The sequence below is a fragment of the Antechinus flavipes genome, chromosome 4 (assembly GCF_016432865.1).
Source record: "Antechinus flavipes isolate AdamAnt ecotype Samford, QLD, Australia chromosome 4, AdamAnt_v2, whole genome shotgun sequence".
Lineage (NCBI taxonomy): Eukaryota > Metazoa > Chordata > Mammalia > Dasyuromorphia > Dasyuridae > Antechinus > Antechinus flavipes.
Window position 1 is genome coordinate 9,722,600 of NC_067401.1, and position 18,874 is coordinate 9,741,473.

An 18,874-nucleotide genomic window follows, 5' to 3' on the forward strand; every position below is an offset into this window, starting at 1 on the left:
TTTGTCTGCTTTTGTGGCTTTTATACCATAATAAAAGGTCAGTTTTTGTGAAGGTACCATGTACAGATGAGAAAAAAAAAATTCTCCTGTTTCCATTCAGTAGGCCTATCATATTTAGCTTTTCTAAAATTCTATTCATCTATTTAGCTTCTTATTTATTTTATAGTTAGAGTTGTTTAGGTTGGAGAAGGGTAAATTGAGATTCCCCTCACCCTCCTTAGTAACGTTATTATCTTTTTCCTCGTAGAATTCATTTAACTTTTCCTCAAGGATTTGGATGTTATGCGATTTGGTGCATGTTCAGTTTTGATATGACTTCATCGTCTTTGTTTTTGCTTTCTCTGAGATTGCTATTTCAGACTTTTTTTTTTAACATCAGCCACAGTACACTAGATTCTGCACCAGCCTCTTTTTCTAACTCTATGTGTGTCTCTATTTCAAGTATGTCTTTTATAAACAACATACTGTTGCATTCTGGTTTCTAAGTCATTTTATCATCTTCCATTTTATGGGTGAGTTCATTCCATTCACATTCACAGTTATAATTGCTAACTATACTTTTCTCCATCCTGTTGTCTTTTCTTTTTCTTTTTTTGTGGTCTGTCTCTTCCTCAAAACTCTATTTAGTTTTTAATCACTGCCTCCCTTAATCTACTTTCCTTTAGTCCTTTTTGCTTCTACTTTCTTGTGGGGTAAGATGGGTTTCTATACCTAACTCTGAGTGTGTGTAGATATGTATTTATGTGTATGTCTATGTGTACACACACACACACACACACCCTCATATGTAAACATTTTTCTTCCTTTTTGAACCAGTTCAGATGAGAATGAGATTCAACCATTTCTTGCTCCCCCCTCCCATAACCGATTTCCCCTCCACTGTAATACTCTTCCTTTTGTCTCTTATATATATCTCAGGTGTGTGTGTGTGTGTATATATATATATATCAGATACATTGTATATATCTCAAACATATATGAGACTTATATGACATATAAGAATGTCAACAGTTTAATCTTATGATTTCTCTGGCCGGGGCTTCAGTGGGCGTGCTGTCCCCGGGATGGCTGGTCTCTGACCATGGCTGCTGTGGCTGCCGGCTCTAGGGCCCACGTCCGGGGCCACTTCCAGCACAATCTACGTGCTGTGCTCCCGGGCAGCCCTCCCCCACCATCTGCAACCTCTCTCTCATCTCACTCTGACTTTTTGGCTTTTCCATTCAGAATTCAATTTGGCATCTTCTGTGGGAAAGGTTTTAGGGGGAACTCGCCAATCGTGACTTCATTTTGTCCTCCCGACTCCACCCTCCCAGAAGCTCGTTCTGCACAAAGTATGGGTTAATGCCCAAAGCAGGGCCTAGAGGACGCCTTTCTCCTCTCAGGGAGAATGGAGTCATTAAGCTACAAAGCGTAGCTCAAGAAAATACAAGACAGAGGAGAATCCCAGCCTCCCCAAAGCACGGAGGAAAGAAGGGATGCTAAATGTTGGGGGTGAAGTGAAGGAAGGAAGAAGGGAGAATGAGTCACGAGCTGACCCCGCTGGGCCCCCAGGCTTCGGAGCACTTTCTGGGCCTTCTCGGGTGGGTTTCAGCAGGTCAGATTGAAGCGGTTGCTTCATGCCCAGGTTTTACCGCCTTCTTCCCTCCTTTCTCCTCGGTCGGCCTGACCTGGACCTCAGCAGTCAATGATCCGCCTCAGGCGGGAGTTTCCAGCCTTCCTGCCCCCGTGGAGCTGTCGCCCCTAAGAGAAGCTGGTTTCACGAAAACCAGCGCGCAGCCTTGGCGTTCGTCGCCGTCTCCCTTCTTTCTCCGGAACGTGTTTGGGCCGTGCGGGCGGGCGACCCCGAGTCTCCGTAAATGGCCGGGCAGACCTTCCGCAGGGAGCTCCCTTCCCTCCTGGGAAGCGTTTCCTGTGTATGGGAAGGTTCGGTTTGGGGGATAAGTCAGTGCGCAGGCTGTGCCAACGATGGCCACAATTGCCCGAAGGTGACCTTGTGTGTCCCAGGCATGAGGGAAAGGGTTCCTCGGCCACGGCCTTTGGGCCCAAAGCAGTGAAAGCACCTGGATCCGGGTCCTCCAGGAGACCTTCCCCTCCTCCCTCTCAGCCCCAGTCGCCCGTGTCTCCTGCTCTTGTTTGTAGGGAGGACCTCGAGATCAGCTGGCTCAGCTCCTCCGCTGAGTCATCGCCTTCCTGGTCTTGGGAGGGATCTTACCTTTAGAATCCCAGCAAGAACCCAGGCATGGATCCCAGCCCTGCCGGAGTCAGAGGGGCTCCAGGGTCTGAACGGAGGCTCTTTGTGTCCTGGGTCCCGTGGCCATGATCACTGATGGCTGGTGCCCTGGGGACAAGCCTTGCTGCTCACTAAGCCAGAGAGGGCCCCGCCGAGGGGCTCCACCGGCACTCAGAGGCTCCAGGGCTGCCCTCCCCCCTGGGCCCCGGCAGGGAGATGGGGCCTGCTTCTCGGGGCCCCGGCGGGGAGATGGGGCCTGCTTCTCGGGGCCCCGGCGGGGAGATGGGGCCTGCTTCTCGGGGCCCCGGCGGGGAGATGGGGCCTGCTTCTCGGGGGCCCCGGCGGGGAGATGGGGCCTGCTTCTCGGGGCCCCGGCGGGGAGATGGGGCCTGCTTCTCGGGGCCCCGGCGGGGAGATGGGGCCTGCTTCTCGGGGCCCCGGCGGGGAGATGGGGCCTGCTTCTCGGGGCCCCGGCGGGGAGATGGGGCCTGCTTCTCGGGGCCCCGGCGGGGAGATGGGGCCTGCTTCTCGGGGCCCCAGAAGGGAGATGGGGCCTGCTTCTCGGGGCCCCGGCGGGGAGATGGGGCCTGCTTCTCGGGGCCCCGGCGGGGAGATGGGGCCTGCTTCTCGGGGCCCCGGCGGGGAGATGGGGCCTGCTTCTCGGGGCCCCGGGCCTGCTTTGTCCCTGACGCCCTCGCCCCCTTCACAGAGATGCTGCAGCAGCTGCACCAGCAGCTGGTGGAGGCCGAACGCAGGACCATGACCTACCTCAAGCGCTACAACAAAATCCAGGCCGACTACCACAACCTCATTGGCGTCACGGCCGAGCTGGTGGATTCTCTGGAGGCCACCGTCAACGGCAAGATGGTGAGTGAGAACCTGAGGTGCTCCGGGGGCCGCCACTGAGGGGGCTCTGGGGCCACAAATACCAGCTACGTTTTACAGTGAGGAGTGGCGGGGGAGGGTGGTGACCCACAGCGATGACCACCACCGGCCAGATTGGGGTACAGGGGTGAGTGCAGGCAGGGGGAGCTCTGAGGGCAGAGACCCAGCTCTCAGCCTGGCTAGCCTCTAGAAAGCCTTGATGTCCCCATCTGTGAAATGGAAGCAGTCCTTGTACCTCCTTGCCTTGAACGAGGCAGTGCTTCAGAGCCAGGACAACTTACTGGGTAAACCTGTTTACGGAGGGATGCCCGGGCTCTCTGTGAAGCCCTTTAACCCTGATGTTTCTGCCTGCCCGTTGGTCTCTTTCTTCCCTTGGGGCTGCCTTGCTTCTGGGGGGAGGGGGAGGCTGCTTTTGTACCCCTCCTGCCGCTGCAGCTGTGGCTCCCGGCTGGGGCCAGCTCCTTTCCCTGGGTTCTCTGCACTGGCCCCCTCACAGAAGCCCCTTTGTAAGTCTTCCCACTATCTGTTACTTGTTCTGTTGGGGCCTCCGATTTTATCAGGTTGGGGGCTTCCTCCAATGTGGATGAGCCCCGAGGTCTGAAATCCTTTGGCCAAGTGTGTCAGGGCCCACACTCGGACCAGGGCCCCTCGCTTCTCCCTCCGATATCCTGGGGAAGCGGCCCCCTCGTCTCAGGAGGGACCGTGGGAGGGTTCAGAACCTTCGTCAGAATCGGACCCCCGGAAGAGGAATCTCTAATGGAAAGGAAACTGGGGAGGGGGGCTTTGGGTCAGTGAGACGACCGGACGAGCCATAGTGCCCGTGCTCAGCCAGCCTGCGGCCCAGTGGGGGGGTCTCACAGCCCAGGGAGACTCAGGCTGGAAGTTGCACCTCTGAAGGAGGCCGTGGGCTGGGCCAATAATCCTGGGCCGGGCGGCCCAGACGGGACCCGACAGACACACGGGGCTGAGAAGTCAGGGAGCTCCGGTAACCTCGCCTATGGAGGCCATCTCTGTACTCGAACCGAAATGACCTCTCCATGTTAGCGTCCGGCTGTGGGGTCCGGAGTGCTCGGCCACAGCTCGGGACTGAGCCCCGGGAATACTGGAGGCGGGGGCATTCACCCAAAGAAGGGATGGAGGGAGCAGAGACAGAGTTTGACCCGTTCCTCAGGAATGGCACGTTGCCTTCTGGTTCGACGTCCCTTTTGTCCGGCCCTGCTCTAAAACGGAAGGGAAGGGGGGTTGTGGTTGGGGCGGACAGTCCGGCTGCCCCGCGGAGGGGCCGGGGCACGAGGGCTTTGCCCCCTGACTCAGGCACTTGTGTCCATGCCGTAGATCACGCCAGAGTACCTGCAGAGCGTCTGTGTCCGGCTCTTCAGCAACCAGATGAGGCAAAGCTTAGCCCACAGCATTGACTTCACAAGACCAGGAACGGTGAGTGTGCCCGGGGTGCGGAGCCTGGGCCCCTGAGGAGAGCTTGGGGCACAGAAATCAGAGAAGGGGGAGCCGTGGGCCCCCCAGAACCCGGCACCCACAGGCCTCCGCGGGCTGGAGCGGGCCGGGCGCACTGGGCCCCCAGGCCTCCGTCAGCCCGGCCTTGCCTTGTCCGGCCTTGCCTTGTCCGGCCTTCCACATGGACGTCCTCGGTCAGTCTCCTCTGGACAAGAGGGGCCGGGCTCATCCAGGGTCCATATCAGAGTGAGATGGTCCTGTGAGTCTCCCGGAGGCGCTTTTCTCTGCTGTAGCAGGAAAGGCTGTCTGGCGAGGGGGGATTTTGGAGGCCCCCTGAGCTGATTCCCCTCGGTGAAGCTGCCCCTGCCCAGGGGTGGGTGTGAAAGTCCACATGCCCCGTCTCTCCCAGAGTCTGGGGCTCCTCCTGCTCTTTGGGCCCGGTGGCCAGAAGGGCTGCCAGTGGCCAATGGCCACGGGGTTTCCATTAGGACAGAAGGAGTGTGGCTTGGGGGGATGTGAGGGCGCGCTGCCCCCCTACATCCCCTCTGTGGATACCCTGACCGCCGGCCTCTCCATTCTGTGCTGGGGTCTGGTCTCCTGGGACTTCAGCTGCTTTTTCCTTCCTCCACTGGGGGGCTTCTGCTCCGCTTCTGGCGTGGTCAGCTGTCTCACCCCCCAGCTGTCCCGGGTCCGAGCCAGGCTGCTGGGCGGGGTCCTTTCTACTTGGGAGACTCAGTGCTGACTTTGAGAGAGATCCTTCTTGGCCTTCTTTACCAAACTCGACTCCCCCTCTCTTTTTCTCCCGGAGGATCAGGAGGCAGCCTTCTCCCAGCCAAGGGGCTGGGCCATGATCGCCACTGTCTCTAAATGCTCCCCCCAGGCTGAGGAGGGGGCTCACCTGGTTTTTAATCAGGCAGCTCTCTCTGTTTCTGCCCAATGTTCCATCCTTTTGGCATCTCTGTCCCCTCCTCCTCCTTGGTGGGGACTCTGCTCCCTCCCTCCACTCCTCATGGGCCGTTGTCCCTCCCTGGATCCTTCCTCGATCCTGCGTGGCCGGCGGTGGCCCTTTGTCATCGTCCCAGCAGCCTCCGAGGCACTGAGCGGGCCTCTGAGCTGCACTCCCTTCATCATCCGGACCTCGGGGCTTGCTGAGTTCTCCGTGTAGTTTTGGGCATCTCCCATTTTTTGTTTTTAATGAAATCATTTACTTTTGAGTCTTGAGAATTTAATATTCTTTATTATTCTTGAGGCACTCCCATCCCTCCTGGCTGATTTCTCTGGTCCATCTTTGTCCAGGGGTCCTAGCAGACTTCCCAGGATTCCTTGGGGATTCTCCCTCCCGGGTCCGGAGGGCATCTTGAGGAGGGAGCAGTTGTGCCTCCCTCCGTGTCAGCGATCAGCCTCCACAGCTTGCAGACTCCGACCCGGCCCTGGCTGCTCGGCCTCTCGGCAGGGAACTTATATAAGTTATATAACTGGGGAAGTTATCCGGGAATGGCCGCAATGCTTTTGCTAGACGTGGTCTGGCCAGCCTCTGGGGCGGTCCTGGGCCTGGCGGGGCTTTCCTGAAGGCCTCCCCTTTTTTGTCCAGGTGACCTCCTTGCCCCTCCCTTTCCCCAAAAGCTTCCACCCTTGAGGTGAATGGGAGTGAGGAGCAGAGAGAGCCAGCCTCCCTTCCTCCGGGCCCCAAGGCCGGCCTCCAGCTCCTTGGGGTGACTTTGGACCAGTCGGACCGGGCCCCCCCCTCCCCTGCAATGGTTTAGGGTAATAAGAGTTAGAGATTTTTTCCTGGAGTTTCTTGTATTTCATTCGCCCCCGTCACAAATGACTTTTACAGTGATTCCAGGGCTCTGGGACCTAGATCCAGCCAAACTGGGCCCAGAAAGGCAAGGACCCAGCCCCTGATTCTGAGGAAGGGGAGACCAGGGAGAAGAGCCCTTGTTCTGCCCCAGGCCCCTTCTCAGCCTCAGCCACTGCCCAAGCTGATACACAGGGAAAAGGCATTTATTCGCTGCTTCCTGTGTACCAGGCCCTGCTCTGAGTGAGGCAGCACGTAGGGAAGCAGGAACCGGGGCGGGAAGGGGACGGCAGCCGTGCTGGGCCCAGGGGCAAAGTGTGTTTGTGAAGCCGCAGAAGGTAGGGAAGAAGGGATCCATCTTCCATCCTGGGATCTCTGGTCCAGAAGGCAAGAAGACCTGCCTCAGGTATGGAGCAAGCAGCCAGGCTGCCCTAGGTCCCCTGTCGGCCTCACCCCAGTCCTCCGGCCGCCCCATGTCCTCTGGGGGCCTTCTTGCCCTTTGGTAAAAACCGTGCAGAGACTCCCAGGATGGCCAGCAGAAACCCCCATTTGTAACCCCCTAAAGGGAGGGCAGAGCAGGTGGGGGGGGGGGCAGTGGGCAGGGAGAGCCACCAGGGGGCGCACTTGATTATTCAGTCTTTGTAACTCTCAAAGCATGGCCAAACCCTGCTGAAGAGATGCCAGCTGCCCCCCGGGTACTTGATGACCCCCCGACAGCCAGCCCCTGGGTCCTGGATGACCCCTTGATAGCCAGCTGCCCCCTGGGTACCTGAGACTGGGGGGGGACCCTCAGGACAGCTGCCCTCAGCTGTCTGACATGGGGAGCAGGATTGCACTTTTCCTGCAGAAGCTGCTGGGGTAAATGGAGGCGGGATGAGCTGCGGAGTTGGCCGCAGTGAGAGTTGCCCAATCTGGCGTGGGCTGCCTGCAGGGCAGAGGGTCCCTCCCACCCTGGTGATCACTTGTGGGGAGATGTGGAGGAGGTTCCAGAGTTCTGTGACATGGACGCCTGAGGGGACGGGGCTGGGAGCTGAAATGCTGCCTCCGGGCCAGCTGGCGATGACGTCCCCTTCCTCTCGCATCCTAGTCCTTGCCTCTCCTTGGTCCCCTAACCCGCTGTGGTCTCTGGTCACGGTCAGTATTATGACTGCATATTTAAAATCAGCCAGAGTCAGGAATTCAGGTTAAGGGAAAGATCTTCAATCTTTATTCTTTTTGAGGTGAAGGGGGATTGCAATAGCAATATGGGCAGCTGCTACAGGAAGCCAGCCAACAGAGGTGAAGGGGGATTGCAGATGAAGGGGGGTCGCGATAACAATGCAAGCATCTGTGACAAGACACCAGCCAGCAGTCTCTCTTTCCCCTTCCCTTCCCACTCCCCTGCCTCCACCCACCAAAACCGTCATTTCCTATACAACACATCAGGACTTACACAAAGAGTGGGCAGGGCCATTCTTTCTCCTAGCATATATATTAATAGAGTATGGTCCAATTACTATTTAGCCTCACATGCTTGGGACCTCAGTGCATCAACTCGAGCCTCAGTCCATTACATCTCCTGCTTTCTTTTGTTTTAGAACACAGGTGGTCATGCCATCCCTGACTCCTCAGGAAGGTCAGAGCCCCCAAGGGGAGGTGATCACGACCCCCTGACTTCTCAGGAAGGGAGGTGAAAGCACTAAAAAGGAGATGATCACGCCTTCCCTGACAGCTCAGGAAGGGAGATGAAAAGCACCAAAGGGAAGTGGGGGTTGCTAGAGGGTTTCTGGACTGAATGGTCTTATTGTGCACAAACCCATCAGCATGGGAGGTATTACACAAGCACATAGCAATAACGCAGAGGCTATTAGTGATGACTCTCCCCACAGTCAGTGCAGGCTTAATGTGGTGTAACAAACATGAATTGTACACACAAGTAATGGTATAACAAACAATATAAATCAACATGGTGTTGTAATAGATTGACAGAAGTCCTAGAAGGAGAGTATGTAAATAGCAGTCACACATACGCCTTCTTCAGCAGCCAAGAGATAGTCCAAAACCAATCTATTGTTCATTGCTTCACATATCAGGGAATCCAATGATCCCCCCAAGTTTTTGAAGTCCAGCAAAAGTCTTTTTATGTCTTAGGGAATCCAATGATTCCAGCAGATTTTGAAGTCCAACAAGTCTTATCATTTCTCAGAAAAATCCAATGATTCCTGAGGTCTTTCAAGTCTTATGTCTTAAAGAATCCAATGATTCTTGAGGGTTTTCAAGTCCTACAACAATCTTATGTTTCAGAGAAGCCAATGATTCCTGAGGGTTTTCAAGTCTTACAACAATCTTATGTTTCAGAGAATCCAATGATTCCTGAGGGTTTTGAAGTCCTACAACAATCTTATCGTGTCTCAGAGAAGCCAATGATTCCTGAGGGTTTTCAAGTCCTACAACAATCTTATCGTGTCTCAGAGAAGCCAATGATTCCTGAGGGTTTTCAAGTCCTACAACAATCTTATGTCTCAGAGAATCCAATGATTCCCGAGGGTTTTGAAGTCCAATAATTATTGATGTCCATGAGTCAAACGCCATAACTGCCACGCTCTTTCAATGGTGAGCACAATCAGCAACAGAACCACCCGATATTTCTTGGGTCTTCTCCTTCGTTTCAAGGGTCTGCTCCGTCTCTCTGCGATGGGCAAGGCGAATACGGCTCGTTAGCACCCCTCTGATTCCTTCTCCATGTGTAGAGATATAAGCAAACCCTCTCCCCCAAGCAGTTAGCCTATCTGATCCTTTCCATTCACCACTCTCTGGATCTCTCCACATCACCTGGTGATTATCTAAAGATAGTGGAGCCGCTCGCACTGGACGCTGCCCTTCCGGTGGGTTGTAAAACCTGTCTGCCGGAGCCAGTGCATCTTTGTCAAAAATCAAGAAGTTAATAGTATAAAGGGCTAGATTTAGTAGTTCTCTAGGGTTACCTGTGGCTCCCCCTTTCTTTTGTTTTTGGAGGAGCTTCTTAATGTCTCTGTTTCTCCTCTCTACTATTGCCTGTCCTTGAGTGTTGGAATCTTTACATACTGCTAACTCATTAGAGTTGATAGATTATTGATCTGATCTTACAAGAAGATGTTTTGGGCCAGAACCTGAAACAAGGTACTAAGTAGAACTAATTGATACAATGCTTGTGTTTGCACCTTTACTCATTGGAGTTCACACGTTTGGGAAATTTCAGGGTTTAGTATGAGATAGCTGAATTCGCACCTCCCTTGAAGCTCTTAGGGCTAGAGAGCACTATGGGAGAAAACCCATAATCCCATTCTCTCAGAAGAGTCATATATAAGCCAGTGAAGAGTGATTCAAAAGGATATTTTCCACTTGGCTGGCTGGTGGTGGAAGAAGAGTTTTCAGAGGAAGAAGCTACGAATTGAGAGCTCAGTGAAGATTGAGAAGGCTCTCTCAGAGGCACAACCAGATTCATCTTCCTCTCACACCACTGTGGTGGCTGGACTCCTGCACTTCCCCCACTGAGGCCAAGCTGGTCTGAAAGACTCCAGAAAGCTAGCCGAGCCCCAAGTGAAGGAGACACGAGATTCATTCCATCTTTGTGCTGGCTCTGGAGGCTGAAGAAAGCAGAGGCAGAGGCTGAAGGACAAAACCTTTGGATTTGGAGACATTCAGAGGGAGTTCTTGGAACCGAGCAGAGAAAGAGGCCTCAACTTACCAGGCTACTTTGGAAGGAGAAAATAAACGTTTGTATTTTTACCAGCTGGCTGCATTTGGGGTAGATTATTGATCTGAACTGATACTAAGACTGCCTCCAAGAAAACCTCCCCCGAGAAACCTACCCTCTCTCCCAGAGAGAATCATCTTATATTATTTAAAAGAAGAAAAAGAACACCACACTTGAGGATTAAAGGGTATGCTAGTGGTGTGTCAAATCTTATACTGTGCACAAAAGTGTGCAAAATGTTTGGAGGTGTATGCAGGACCATTGTCTGTTTTTATTGCTTGTGGCACAGCCATAATGGCAAATGCTTGCGTGAGGAATTCAGTGACCACTCGGGCTGTCTCTTTTGCTGCTGGTACGGCAAAAGTGAATCCTGAAAAAGTATCTACCACAACATGGATAAAAGACAGACGAGCGAAAGCTTTATAATGGGTCACATCCATTTGCCAGATTTCACTGGGTCTCAAACCACGATGGTTCTTCCCTGGAGGCAGTGTAGGAGCGGGGAAAGGAAGGCAAGTTGTAGAGTTTTTATCATGCTTCTAACTTCCTCTTTTGTTAGCCCAAATTGCAAATGTAAAGCTGGAGCAGCCTGATGAGATTTAGAATGGGATTCCTGGGCTTCTTGGAATAAAGGAGTATTAGCCAACATAGTTAGAAGGCTGTCTGCCAATATGTATATTAATAGAGTATGGTCCAATTATTTAGCCTCACGTGCTTGGGACCTCAGTGCATCAATTTGAGTCTCACCCCATTACAGGTCAGTGTCCCTCCTTCATTCAGGTTTCTTTTAAAGAGTTGTCTGCCCCTAAATGGGAGGGAATGCGCATTCATTAAGTGCCTGCTGTATGCCAAGTGTGTGCCAACTAGAGCTGTCATCTCCTTGGCAGGCCAGCACACGTCGAAGCCTCCCTCCCCAAAGTCCCCGAGGGACCCCCGACACCCAATCCCCTGGCCTCTTGTCTAGGCCATCCTGGAGTCTGCGTCCTTGGGGAGTCATGTGTTCTCCTGACCTTCTCTCTCACCCTCTCCCTGTCCCCATGAGGTCACTGCTCTTTCCTCATCTTCCTCTTGGCAGAAAAACTCACAGTCGTTCATCTCCAGCCTCCAGGTCTTTGGTCTGATGTCTGAAGTACTTTCCTTCAACCCACCTGCCCAGGTCCCTTCATCTGCTCAGAAGCGCTCTTTTCCACCAAGTCTTCCAGAATCCCCCTTCGGTAGAAACTTCCTATCTCCCATCTTCCTTAGCACTTTGTTTGTGTCTCTTATACATCTCTAATGTTTTATTTATTACTATTATTTGTGTAATTTCTCCATCCCTCACCGCAGACCAGGGCAGCTCCCCCAGCCCCAAATGCAGAGCTCTCCCTATATACAGTAGAGGCCTAATAGGTGTTTGTTACTGATTCAGAATATCTGTGATTTTATTCTCATTTGAGGTACTACAAAGGCAGCTAAGAATAACAATACGCTGGAATAAGATATAACAGAGTTGATTTGATGGAGTAAAGCCCTTACCTCTCTCTAAAAGCTCAGGAAGATTGGGAAAGAGTAGCCCCAAACCCATTTGCGTGTGCCACCCACAGATTCATGTCTTTCAAACTGGAGTTTGTAAAAGACAATCTTGGATTAGGGGGACATCGATGTAGGGTGATGGCCGTTCCTCCTGGAGGCTCCCGTCCGGTGATGGCTAGAACATGCATCTAGAGAATCCTCTCTGGGAGAAGCTCTGGTAACCGGCTGAATGAGGAGTTGGCTGGTTGGCCCAGAGTCTTCTGCGAGTTTTTAAGGTCCCTCTGATCCTTTGGGACACCCTGAGTTTATTGCATCTGTATTTGTGCTAATCTGCTCTTTTTCTTTGTTGTTTTTTCCTAGGCGTCCACCATGTTGCGAGCTTCCTTGGCACCTGTGTAAGTAATTATTTCCCAAATCTTTCCTGCGGGGCTCTATTAAGGGCCCTCTGTGTGAGAACAGACTCCAAAGGTCGGTGAGATAGCTGGGTAAATAAGGCCATTCCTCTGCTCCGTTCTCTCCTTTCAGAAGTTGCAGGAAGTTCTGCCTCTGGGTACCATCGACAGACCAGCTGACAGGGACAGAAGGCGGCTCTTTGTGCCCAATGATCGCTTAGTGGTGGGAGGAGAGTGGAAGATAGTCCCCCCAGGCAGCTCTATGCTGCCAGCAGCTGAAGAAAGGCAGGGTGGGAGAAAGCAAGGGCTCCTGCCCACCCACGGGGCGGCCACGGAGGGATAGGTGGCTTTTGTCATTGGCCTGGCGCTCGGCGCACAGAGGGTGCTTAAGGAGCACTTGTCCGTGGCTTGGTCGTGTCTTGGACATGGTTAGTGTTTGGACTCAGGATCCTGTCACATGCCAGCTGCAGAACGCGGGCTGCCAGGGTTCCTGTAAGCCCTGATCTGGAAAAGGCAGAATCGGGCTCTGCGTGTTGCTCTAGAGAGAGCCACCAGTGCCCCGGAACTGGGCCGGGTTAAGGAAAAGGAAGAACTTGGCTGTGATTGGCGGGTGGCCCCTAGTAGGTCCCCGAGACCTAAGAGCAGAAGCTAGCCAGCTCAGTCTCCCCAGCCCCGGCTTTCCAGGACATAGGTGTGTGAGACACTTTGTGGGAAGGGGGCCTTAACGTGGCCTCGGGCGCCGCTGTGATACCCCTTTGTCTGCCTCCTGACTTGTCCATCACGCCCCTGACTGCTGCAGGGCCTTGTGAATGAGGCCATAACCTCCCCATAGAGTTCAGCTCGCTGTTTTTCAGAGGACAGACCCAGTGACAGGGGCCTGCCGGGTCCGTAGGTGTTCATAGGTCTGCATCTGCACATGTGGGCCCAGAGTCCAAGAGGGAGAGAACCAGCTGCGTTGTCTTTCTCCCCCAGAGTCTCCTTTTCACACCAGTCTGCTTCCTGCCTGCTTCCCAGTCATAGTGAGGTCTAGTTTTGGGGGACCTAAATGAAATTAGGGTTTAATTAAGGTCTAGTGGCAGGTTTGGGGTACAAGGAGTCAAGCAAAGCTCCCCTGCAACTCCCTTGGATTCGGCGCAAGGATACGGCAGTAAATGGGGTCTAGTAGTGGCATGTGTCCCCAATAAAAGCATTTATTGGCCTGAGAACTAGATTGATAAAAGAGGTTTATTAATTGGGTTTGGAAGTGAGGAGATAGGTGAAGGTAGAGATAAAGAAGGCACCGGACAGAGGGTCCTCACATGGCTACCATGTCTGGAATCTCTGCAAAGAGGGGGTCCCAGTATCTCCCTTTTATAATGGGAGACTTAGCTTGAGGGGCTTTTGGGTGTAGCCCCAAATTTGGCTCAGATCCAGGTGGGGCTGGGACAGGTCCAGATTTTCTATTGGAATTCAAAGGGACCAGGATTTGGGAGTTAAAGGGTAATTTATATTAACTGGGGAGGGTTGGGAATTAAAGATAGGAATCTTTCCCACATCATTCCTCCCACAAGCAGTTGGAACTTAAATTCATTTAAGGAAAAAGACACGGGGCAAAATCGAGACAGAATTGAGGATTTTCTCCTTCCAGGATCTTCTAAGTTCGGGGGTCCCCTCTTCATCCCCCCTCAAGCAGTCACCTCCAAAGGCATGTGGGAAAAGGGGCACCGATCTCTTCTTAACTGCTTCGAGCTGGCAAGGGTCGTAGGGATTTGAGGGTTCATGCCAAGAAGTGAAGCATGAGGTGTGGGCTTTGGGGATGGCAGCAGGGCATCTAAGGGGTGTGTGTCCTGGTCAGTTGTCCCATGTTCTCCAGGCAGAAGTGCAGTTGAGAGGCCAAAGGTTGAAGCCCAGCTCTCGGGAGCAGGTTAAAACCGGGGAGTCATCCAGGGTGGAGATGGGGACAGCAGGAGATGCATCAGGTCCCTTCTGTGGGCTGCCTGTAAGAATGCTGATGGCCCATCTAGCAAGGATTAGTAGGAGAAAATGCTGGGAGCAAAAGATTATTTGTCTATAGTAAAAGTGTTAAGTAGCCACGAGTTTAGCTCTTTCACTTTTAATTTCCAGGAAAGCTAATTTCTCCTGGTGTTGGTTCAAGGTGTGGACTAAGAAGTCAGGGTAGACAAGAGGCCTATCTATCTAATCAAGATAAGAATGCAATTTAAGCTCTTAGAAATCTTTGAACGGTGCTGCCTTTCTTTAAAAGAGTTGGTTCCTCAATAAGCAAAGATCCTAAGCCTTCCCCCTACTTTCCCCACTCTTATGGGGGAGGGGTGGAAGGAGTCAGAGGGAGTGCAAAGTATCTCAGCACTGACAACCCAGCTTACAGGCCCGAGGTGTTGGGACTGTCCTGGGATAAAAAGGGAAGCAGGGCCAGACCCCAATTCCCTACCGGGGAACAGGACACCGGGGGCCAATTCAGCCCCTGTGGTGTGCTGCAGTTTCTCCGTTGTTCCTCCTGCTCGAACTCGGGACAGTGACTGGGGTCTCCTCGGATAGTTTCTGGGGCACCTTCGGGCCTAAGTCTGGGAGAGATTTGTATTAAAAGGCGCTCCCGCTCCAAATGTTTTTTCAGGAGGCAGAAGTTGCCCTGAGAAGAAACGAGCTCAGTGTCTCAGGTTAGTGTTAAAGGGAAACCAACAGCTGTTAGCAGCAGAGTGGAAGAAACATTGAGGTTTGGACCCCAAAAAAGTTGAGGTGGTGGGTGGGTCCTAGGTCTCACTAGGTTGAGTCTTTCAGCTTTAAAAGAGACAAGAGTGCTGGGTGTGTTTTGGCTCTCCACTTTTGTCTGAGGGCATAAGTGTTAATCAGTCCCAGGATTAGAAAGAAAAAAGTATTTTAAAGGATGTACTTGTCCAGAGAGATTGGAATTCAGCTAATCTGTTCAGAGTTCAGGTGTTGAGATGGAGGCATTTTTCTCAAGCCCAGTGTTTGTCTCTGCATTAAGAGACAGCTTAAAATCTCTACAGGGATGGGGAAGAAAGCCAATTCATGGCAAACCCGAAAATTTTCCCATTCTATAACGTAACCTTCCCAGACGTCTCTAGATGGTGTCACAAAGGCCCTCCCAGAGGGCCGTTTGCCAAAAGAAAAAACAGGATTTCGTCCTCTCAGTGTCCTATGAGCGACAAATCCCCCCAAGACTGCAGGAGTCTCCCAGCAAGCTCAAATTAGCCCGGGAATTTGAGCCGCCCCCGTTATAGAAGCACGATATGGTGGGTTTGCCTCGGTGGAAACCTCCTAAGAGGACCACCAACATTGAGGGCAAGTTGGCAAAGGAGAGATGTGGTAGGAGTGGGTGTGTTCTCCACTTCAATAGCTCCTCCCTTAACTCTAGACAGTATGTATATTCTGTAGTCCCTGGGCTCCTTGAGCTGTAAGTTAGGGGTCTAGGATTGGGGTTCCAGAGATAGCCCTGCCTTCCATCAACACACAGTGTAAAAGGCTCTAGCCTAAACATTAGCCTAATCAGGGCCATGAGATTCCCAGCTTTCTCAAAAGGCAAGGTGGGAGTGGCCCCAAGTACTTGGGCGAAGTAAACCTTTAGATAAAGAAACTCTAGCCCCAGAAAGTAAAAAGGTTAAAAGATTCATAGCAGCAACCAAAGTCTGGCCACAAATTAAAATATCTAAGGCAGTTTTACTTCAGGTAACTGTCCTTTAAGTTTTAACCATTCCACCTTATGACCTATGCAGCCACACCTGAATTCAAAACTCCCAACAAATATTAGCTGCAGTCCCAAAGGATTTTATCTTCTACAGCAATTATCATTAATCAAGGGCTTCAGATGAATCTAGTTCTCAAGAATCACAGTAAAGGGTTTTTACAGCTTATCCAGTTATCTTTCTTATTTAAGTAGATAGTTTTAAATTTAACATTACACAGATCATTTGCCTTTAAAAAACTCAAATACAAAGAAAAAAAAATTCTAAATCGCATGTTGTGTATCCCATTTCCACATCAAAGAAACTTTTCAATCGTTCAGATTTAACATTAATAGTCTCTTCATTCTAAAAAAGAATTTTTGGAAATAACCCTCTCAAATTGCTCTAGATTTTTTTATCATTTTTCTTAAACAAGGAGACTACCATACACGTAAATAAGCATTAAATAATTTGCTTTAGACAGATGGGATCTTAGTAGAAATAAATCACTTTCAGATAACTTACAGTTCCAACAAACTTCTTAGAGCAGACTTGAAAAACAAAAATACAACATTCAGTTATTAACACCATATAAATGTAGGCTGTTCCTTTAAACAGTAGAAGCAATTGATAGCCGAACCAGCAAGGTGTTGTAGCCACCATACTTAATGGGGAAGGGGGATTAGATCACCTGACAAGGTCCCACTCCATGTGGCCACCCTTCCCCCATTCCACCATGCTTCCCAACCCTAACTTATCACAGTTAACTATTTTTTAGGGTGCTAATTTCCCCAGGATCCAATCTGCCAGCTCAAGACAGGCCCCAACCTCATGGGCTATATCTCCTTTTCCCATGGCAAATGGCAGATTCACTAGGGAATTGTGCCTTTTTCTTCCCCATTTCTGGAGAGCTTTTTTCCTCTCTTTCTCTCACACCATCTCTTTCTGTCCCATCTCTCTCCTTCCAAAGCTTATTTGCTTAAACCTTTTTCCGACATATATTAAACACTCCCAAACCAATACTAGATGCTCCATTTAAACTATTCATTGCTTTTGCAAATCAATCTTTCTTGTCCCTTGTCTTTAAGTCAAAGAAAAAAAAATTATTTTTAACTTTAAACTTCAAAGTTCGCAAGTAACTGAACCAAATTTCATATAACTTCTAATTGCCCAACAGAGATGACAAATTTTAAGGCATAACTCAGTTACAAATTATCCAATACCTCTCGAAAACACACCATCTAAGTAGGAAGGTAAACTACCAGCATTTTGTTTTAATAACCTATATTTTATATTCCCATCTTAGTCCCTCAATAACTTCTCAAAGAATGGAGGAGGGAAAACAGGGAACAAGTCTAGAGAACTTGAGAAAAGCACACAGGAAAGACAGACTTCTTTCCTAAAGGTATTCGCCGAATTCTTAAATGGCTTCAGTTTCTTCCATTAACTCATTTCTTGCTGCAGTCAAGGAATGAGGGGAGAAAAGAAAAAAAAAAAAGTCATCTTCTAAAGAATTTAATTTGGGGGCAGCCAGATAGTGCAGTGGATAGAGCACCAGCCCCGAAGTCAGAAGGATCTGAGTTCAAATCTGCTCTCAGACACTTAATACTTCCTAGCTGTGTGACCCTGGACAAGTCACTTAACCCCAATTGTCTCAGCAAAAAAAAAAAAAAAAAAAGAATTTAATTTGCCTTGACCTGGAATTTTATTCCCCAGCCATCATTCCAAAGGTCTTTCTTGAAGCTGCAACCTGGCCAGGGTAAAAAATAGAAGCCTTTTCACCTGTAATGCAAGTAGGGTGAGACGGAACACAGATATTCTCCCCACTATCTTAGAGATAGAGTGAGACCAAAGAAAGAACGCAGATTCTTCCCAAAAGAATACTGCGGAAGCACCTCAAAACCCAGATTGGTTCTGAGTGCCCCAAAAAGGTTGGGGTTCGGTTTGATCGCCAAATTATCTAGCTTCCAGTGTTCGTTTCGTCAGGGAACCAAATGTTGAGGTCTAGATTTGGGGGACCTAAATGAAATTAGGATTTAATTAAGGTCTAGAGGCAGGTTTGGGATACAGGGAGTCAAGCAAAGCTCCCCTGCAATCCCCTTGGATTCGGCGCAAGGATACGGCGGTAAATGGGGTCTAGTAGCGGCGTGTGTCCCCAATAAAAGCATTTATTGGCCCAAGAGCTAGATTGATAAAAGAGGTTTATTATTGGGTTTGGAAGTAAGGAGATAGGTGAAGGTAGAGAAGAAGGGCACCGGACAGAGGGTCCTCACATGGCTAGCATGTTTGGAATCTCTGCAAAGAGGGGGTCCCAGTGTCTCCCTTTTATAATGGGAGACTTAGCTCGAGGAGCTTTTGGGTATAGCTCCAAAGTTGGCTCAGATCCGGGTGGGGCTGGGACAGGTCCCTATCTTCTATTGGAATTCAAAGGGACCAGGATTTGTGAGTTAAAGGATAATATTCATTAACTGGGGAAGGTTGGTAATCAAAGATAGGAATCTTTCCCACATCAATGGGACTGAGCAGGCTCCCACATGGTGATGCCCAGGAGGAGCAAGTGTGAGACAGCCCCGTGTTATGGTCATTCAGTCAGCCCACAAGTGTTTGGAAAGTGTCCCTTTTAACCTGGGCCCTGTGCCGGCTATTGAGGAGGCCAAAGCAAAGGTGCTCCTGCCTCTCTCCTGGAGAGAAGGTGTGGTGGAGGGAAAGGGCTATCCCAGGAGAGGAGTGACGGACAGGTCAGTTCTTCAGGGTTTCTGTGCCCTCAGGAGACACAGCTAGTGAGTGTTTGAGCCAGGATATGGACTGGGGTCTTTCTCTTAAGTCCAGCCCTTCCTTGTGCTCAGGCACAATCCCACTGAGCTGCCTGTAAATTTTTTTTAAATAGCCTTTCATTTTTTCCAGTTACATGTAAGACAATTGTTAACATCCATTTTTTGAAAATGTTGAGTTCCATATGTTCTCCCTTCCCTTTCCTGCGCCCTAAAAGGCTGAACAGTTTGATGCAGACCCTAGACGGGCCGTCCCATAAAGCATTTCTGTATTAGTCATGTGGTCCAAGAAGAAACAGCGAAAGGGAAAAGCAAAGAGTGCAACTAGGCTGGGTCGGTTCTGCCTCCGACAGACCACAGGCTCCATCCTGATCCTTTGGGATTGTCTTGGATCCGCCTGTTGTCATGGCAATACAAGATCGCGAGTGAGGAGCCGAGG

General features: G+C 50.7%; 1 protein-coding gene across 4 annotated transcripts in view; it reads left to right on the top strand.

Annotated features, from left to right (window-relative positions):
• Positions 1–18,874, top strand: part of ARMC9 (armadillo repeat containing 9) — an 87,085-nt gene that overhangs the window by 23,743 nt on the left and 44,468 nt on the right. For all 4 annotated transcript variants that reach the window (XM_051999513.1, XM_051999514.1, XM_051999516.1 and 1 more), the window contains 3 exons: positions 2,940–3,097; positions 4,451–4,549; positions 11,953–11,987. In XM_051999513.1, coding sequence (XP_051855473.1) covers positions 2,940–3,097; positions 4,451–4,549; positions 11,953–11,987 — 292 coding nt within the window. The remainder of the gene's footprint in view (positions 1–2,939; positions 3,098–4,450; positions 4,550–11,952; positions 11,988–18,874) is intronic.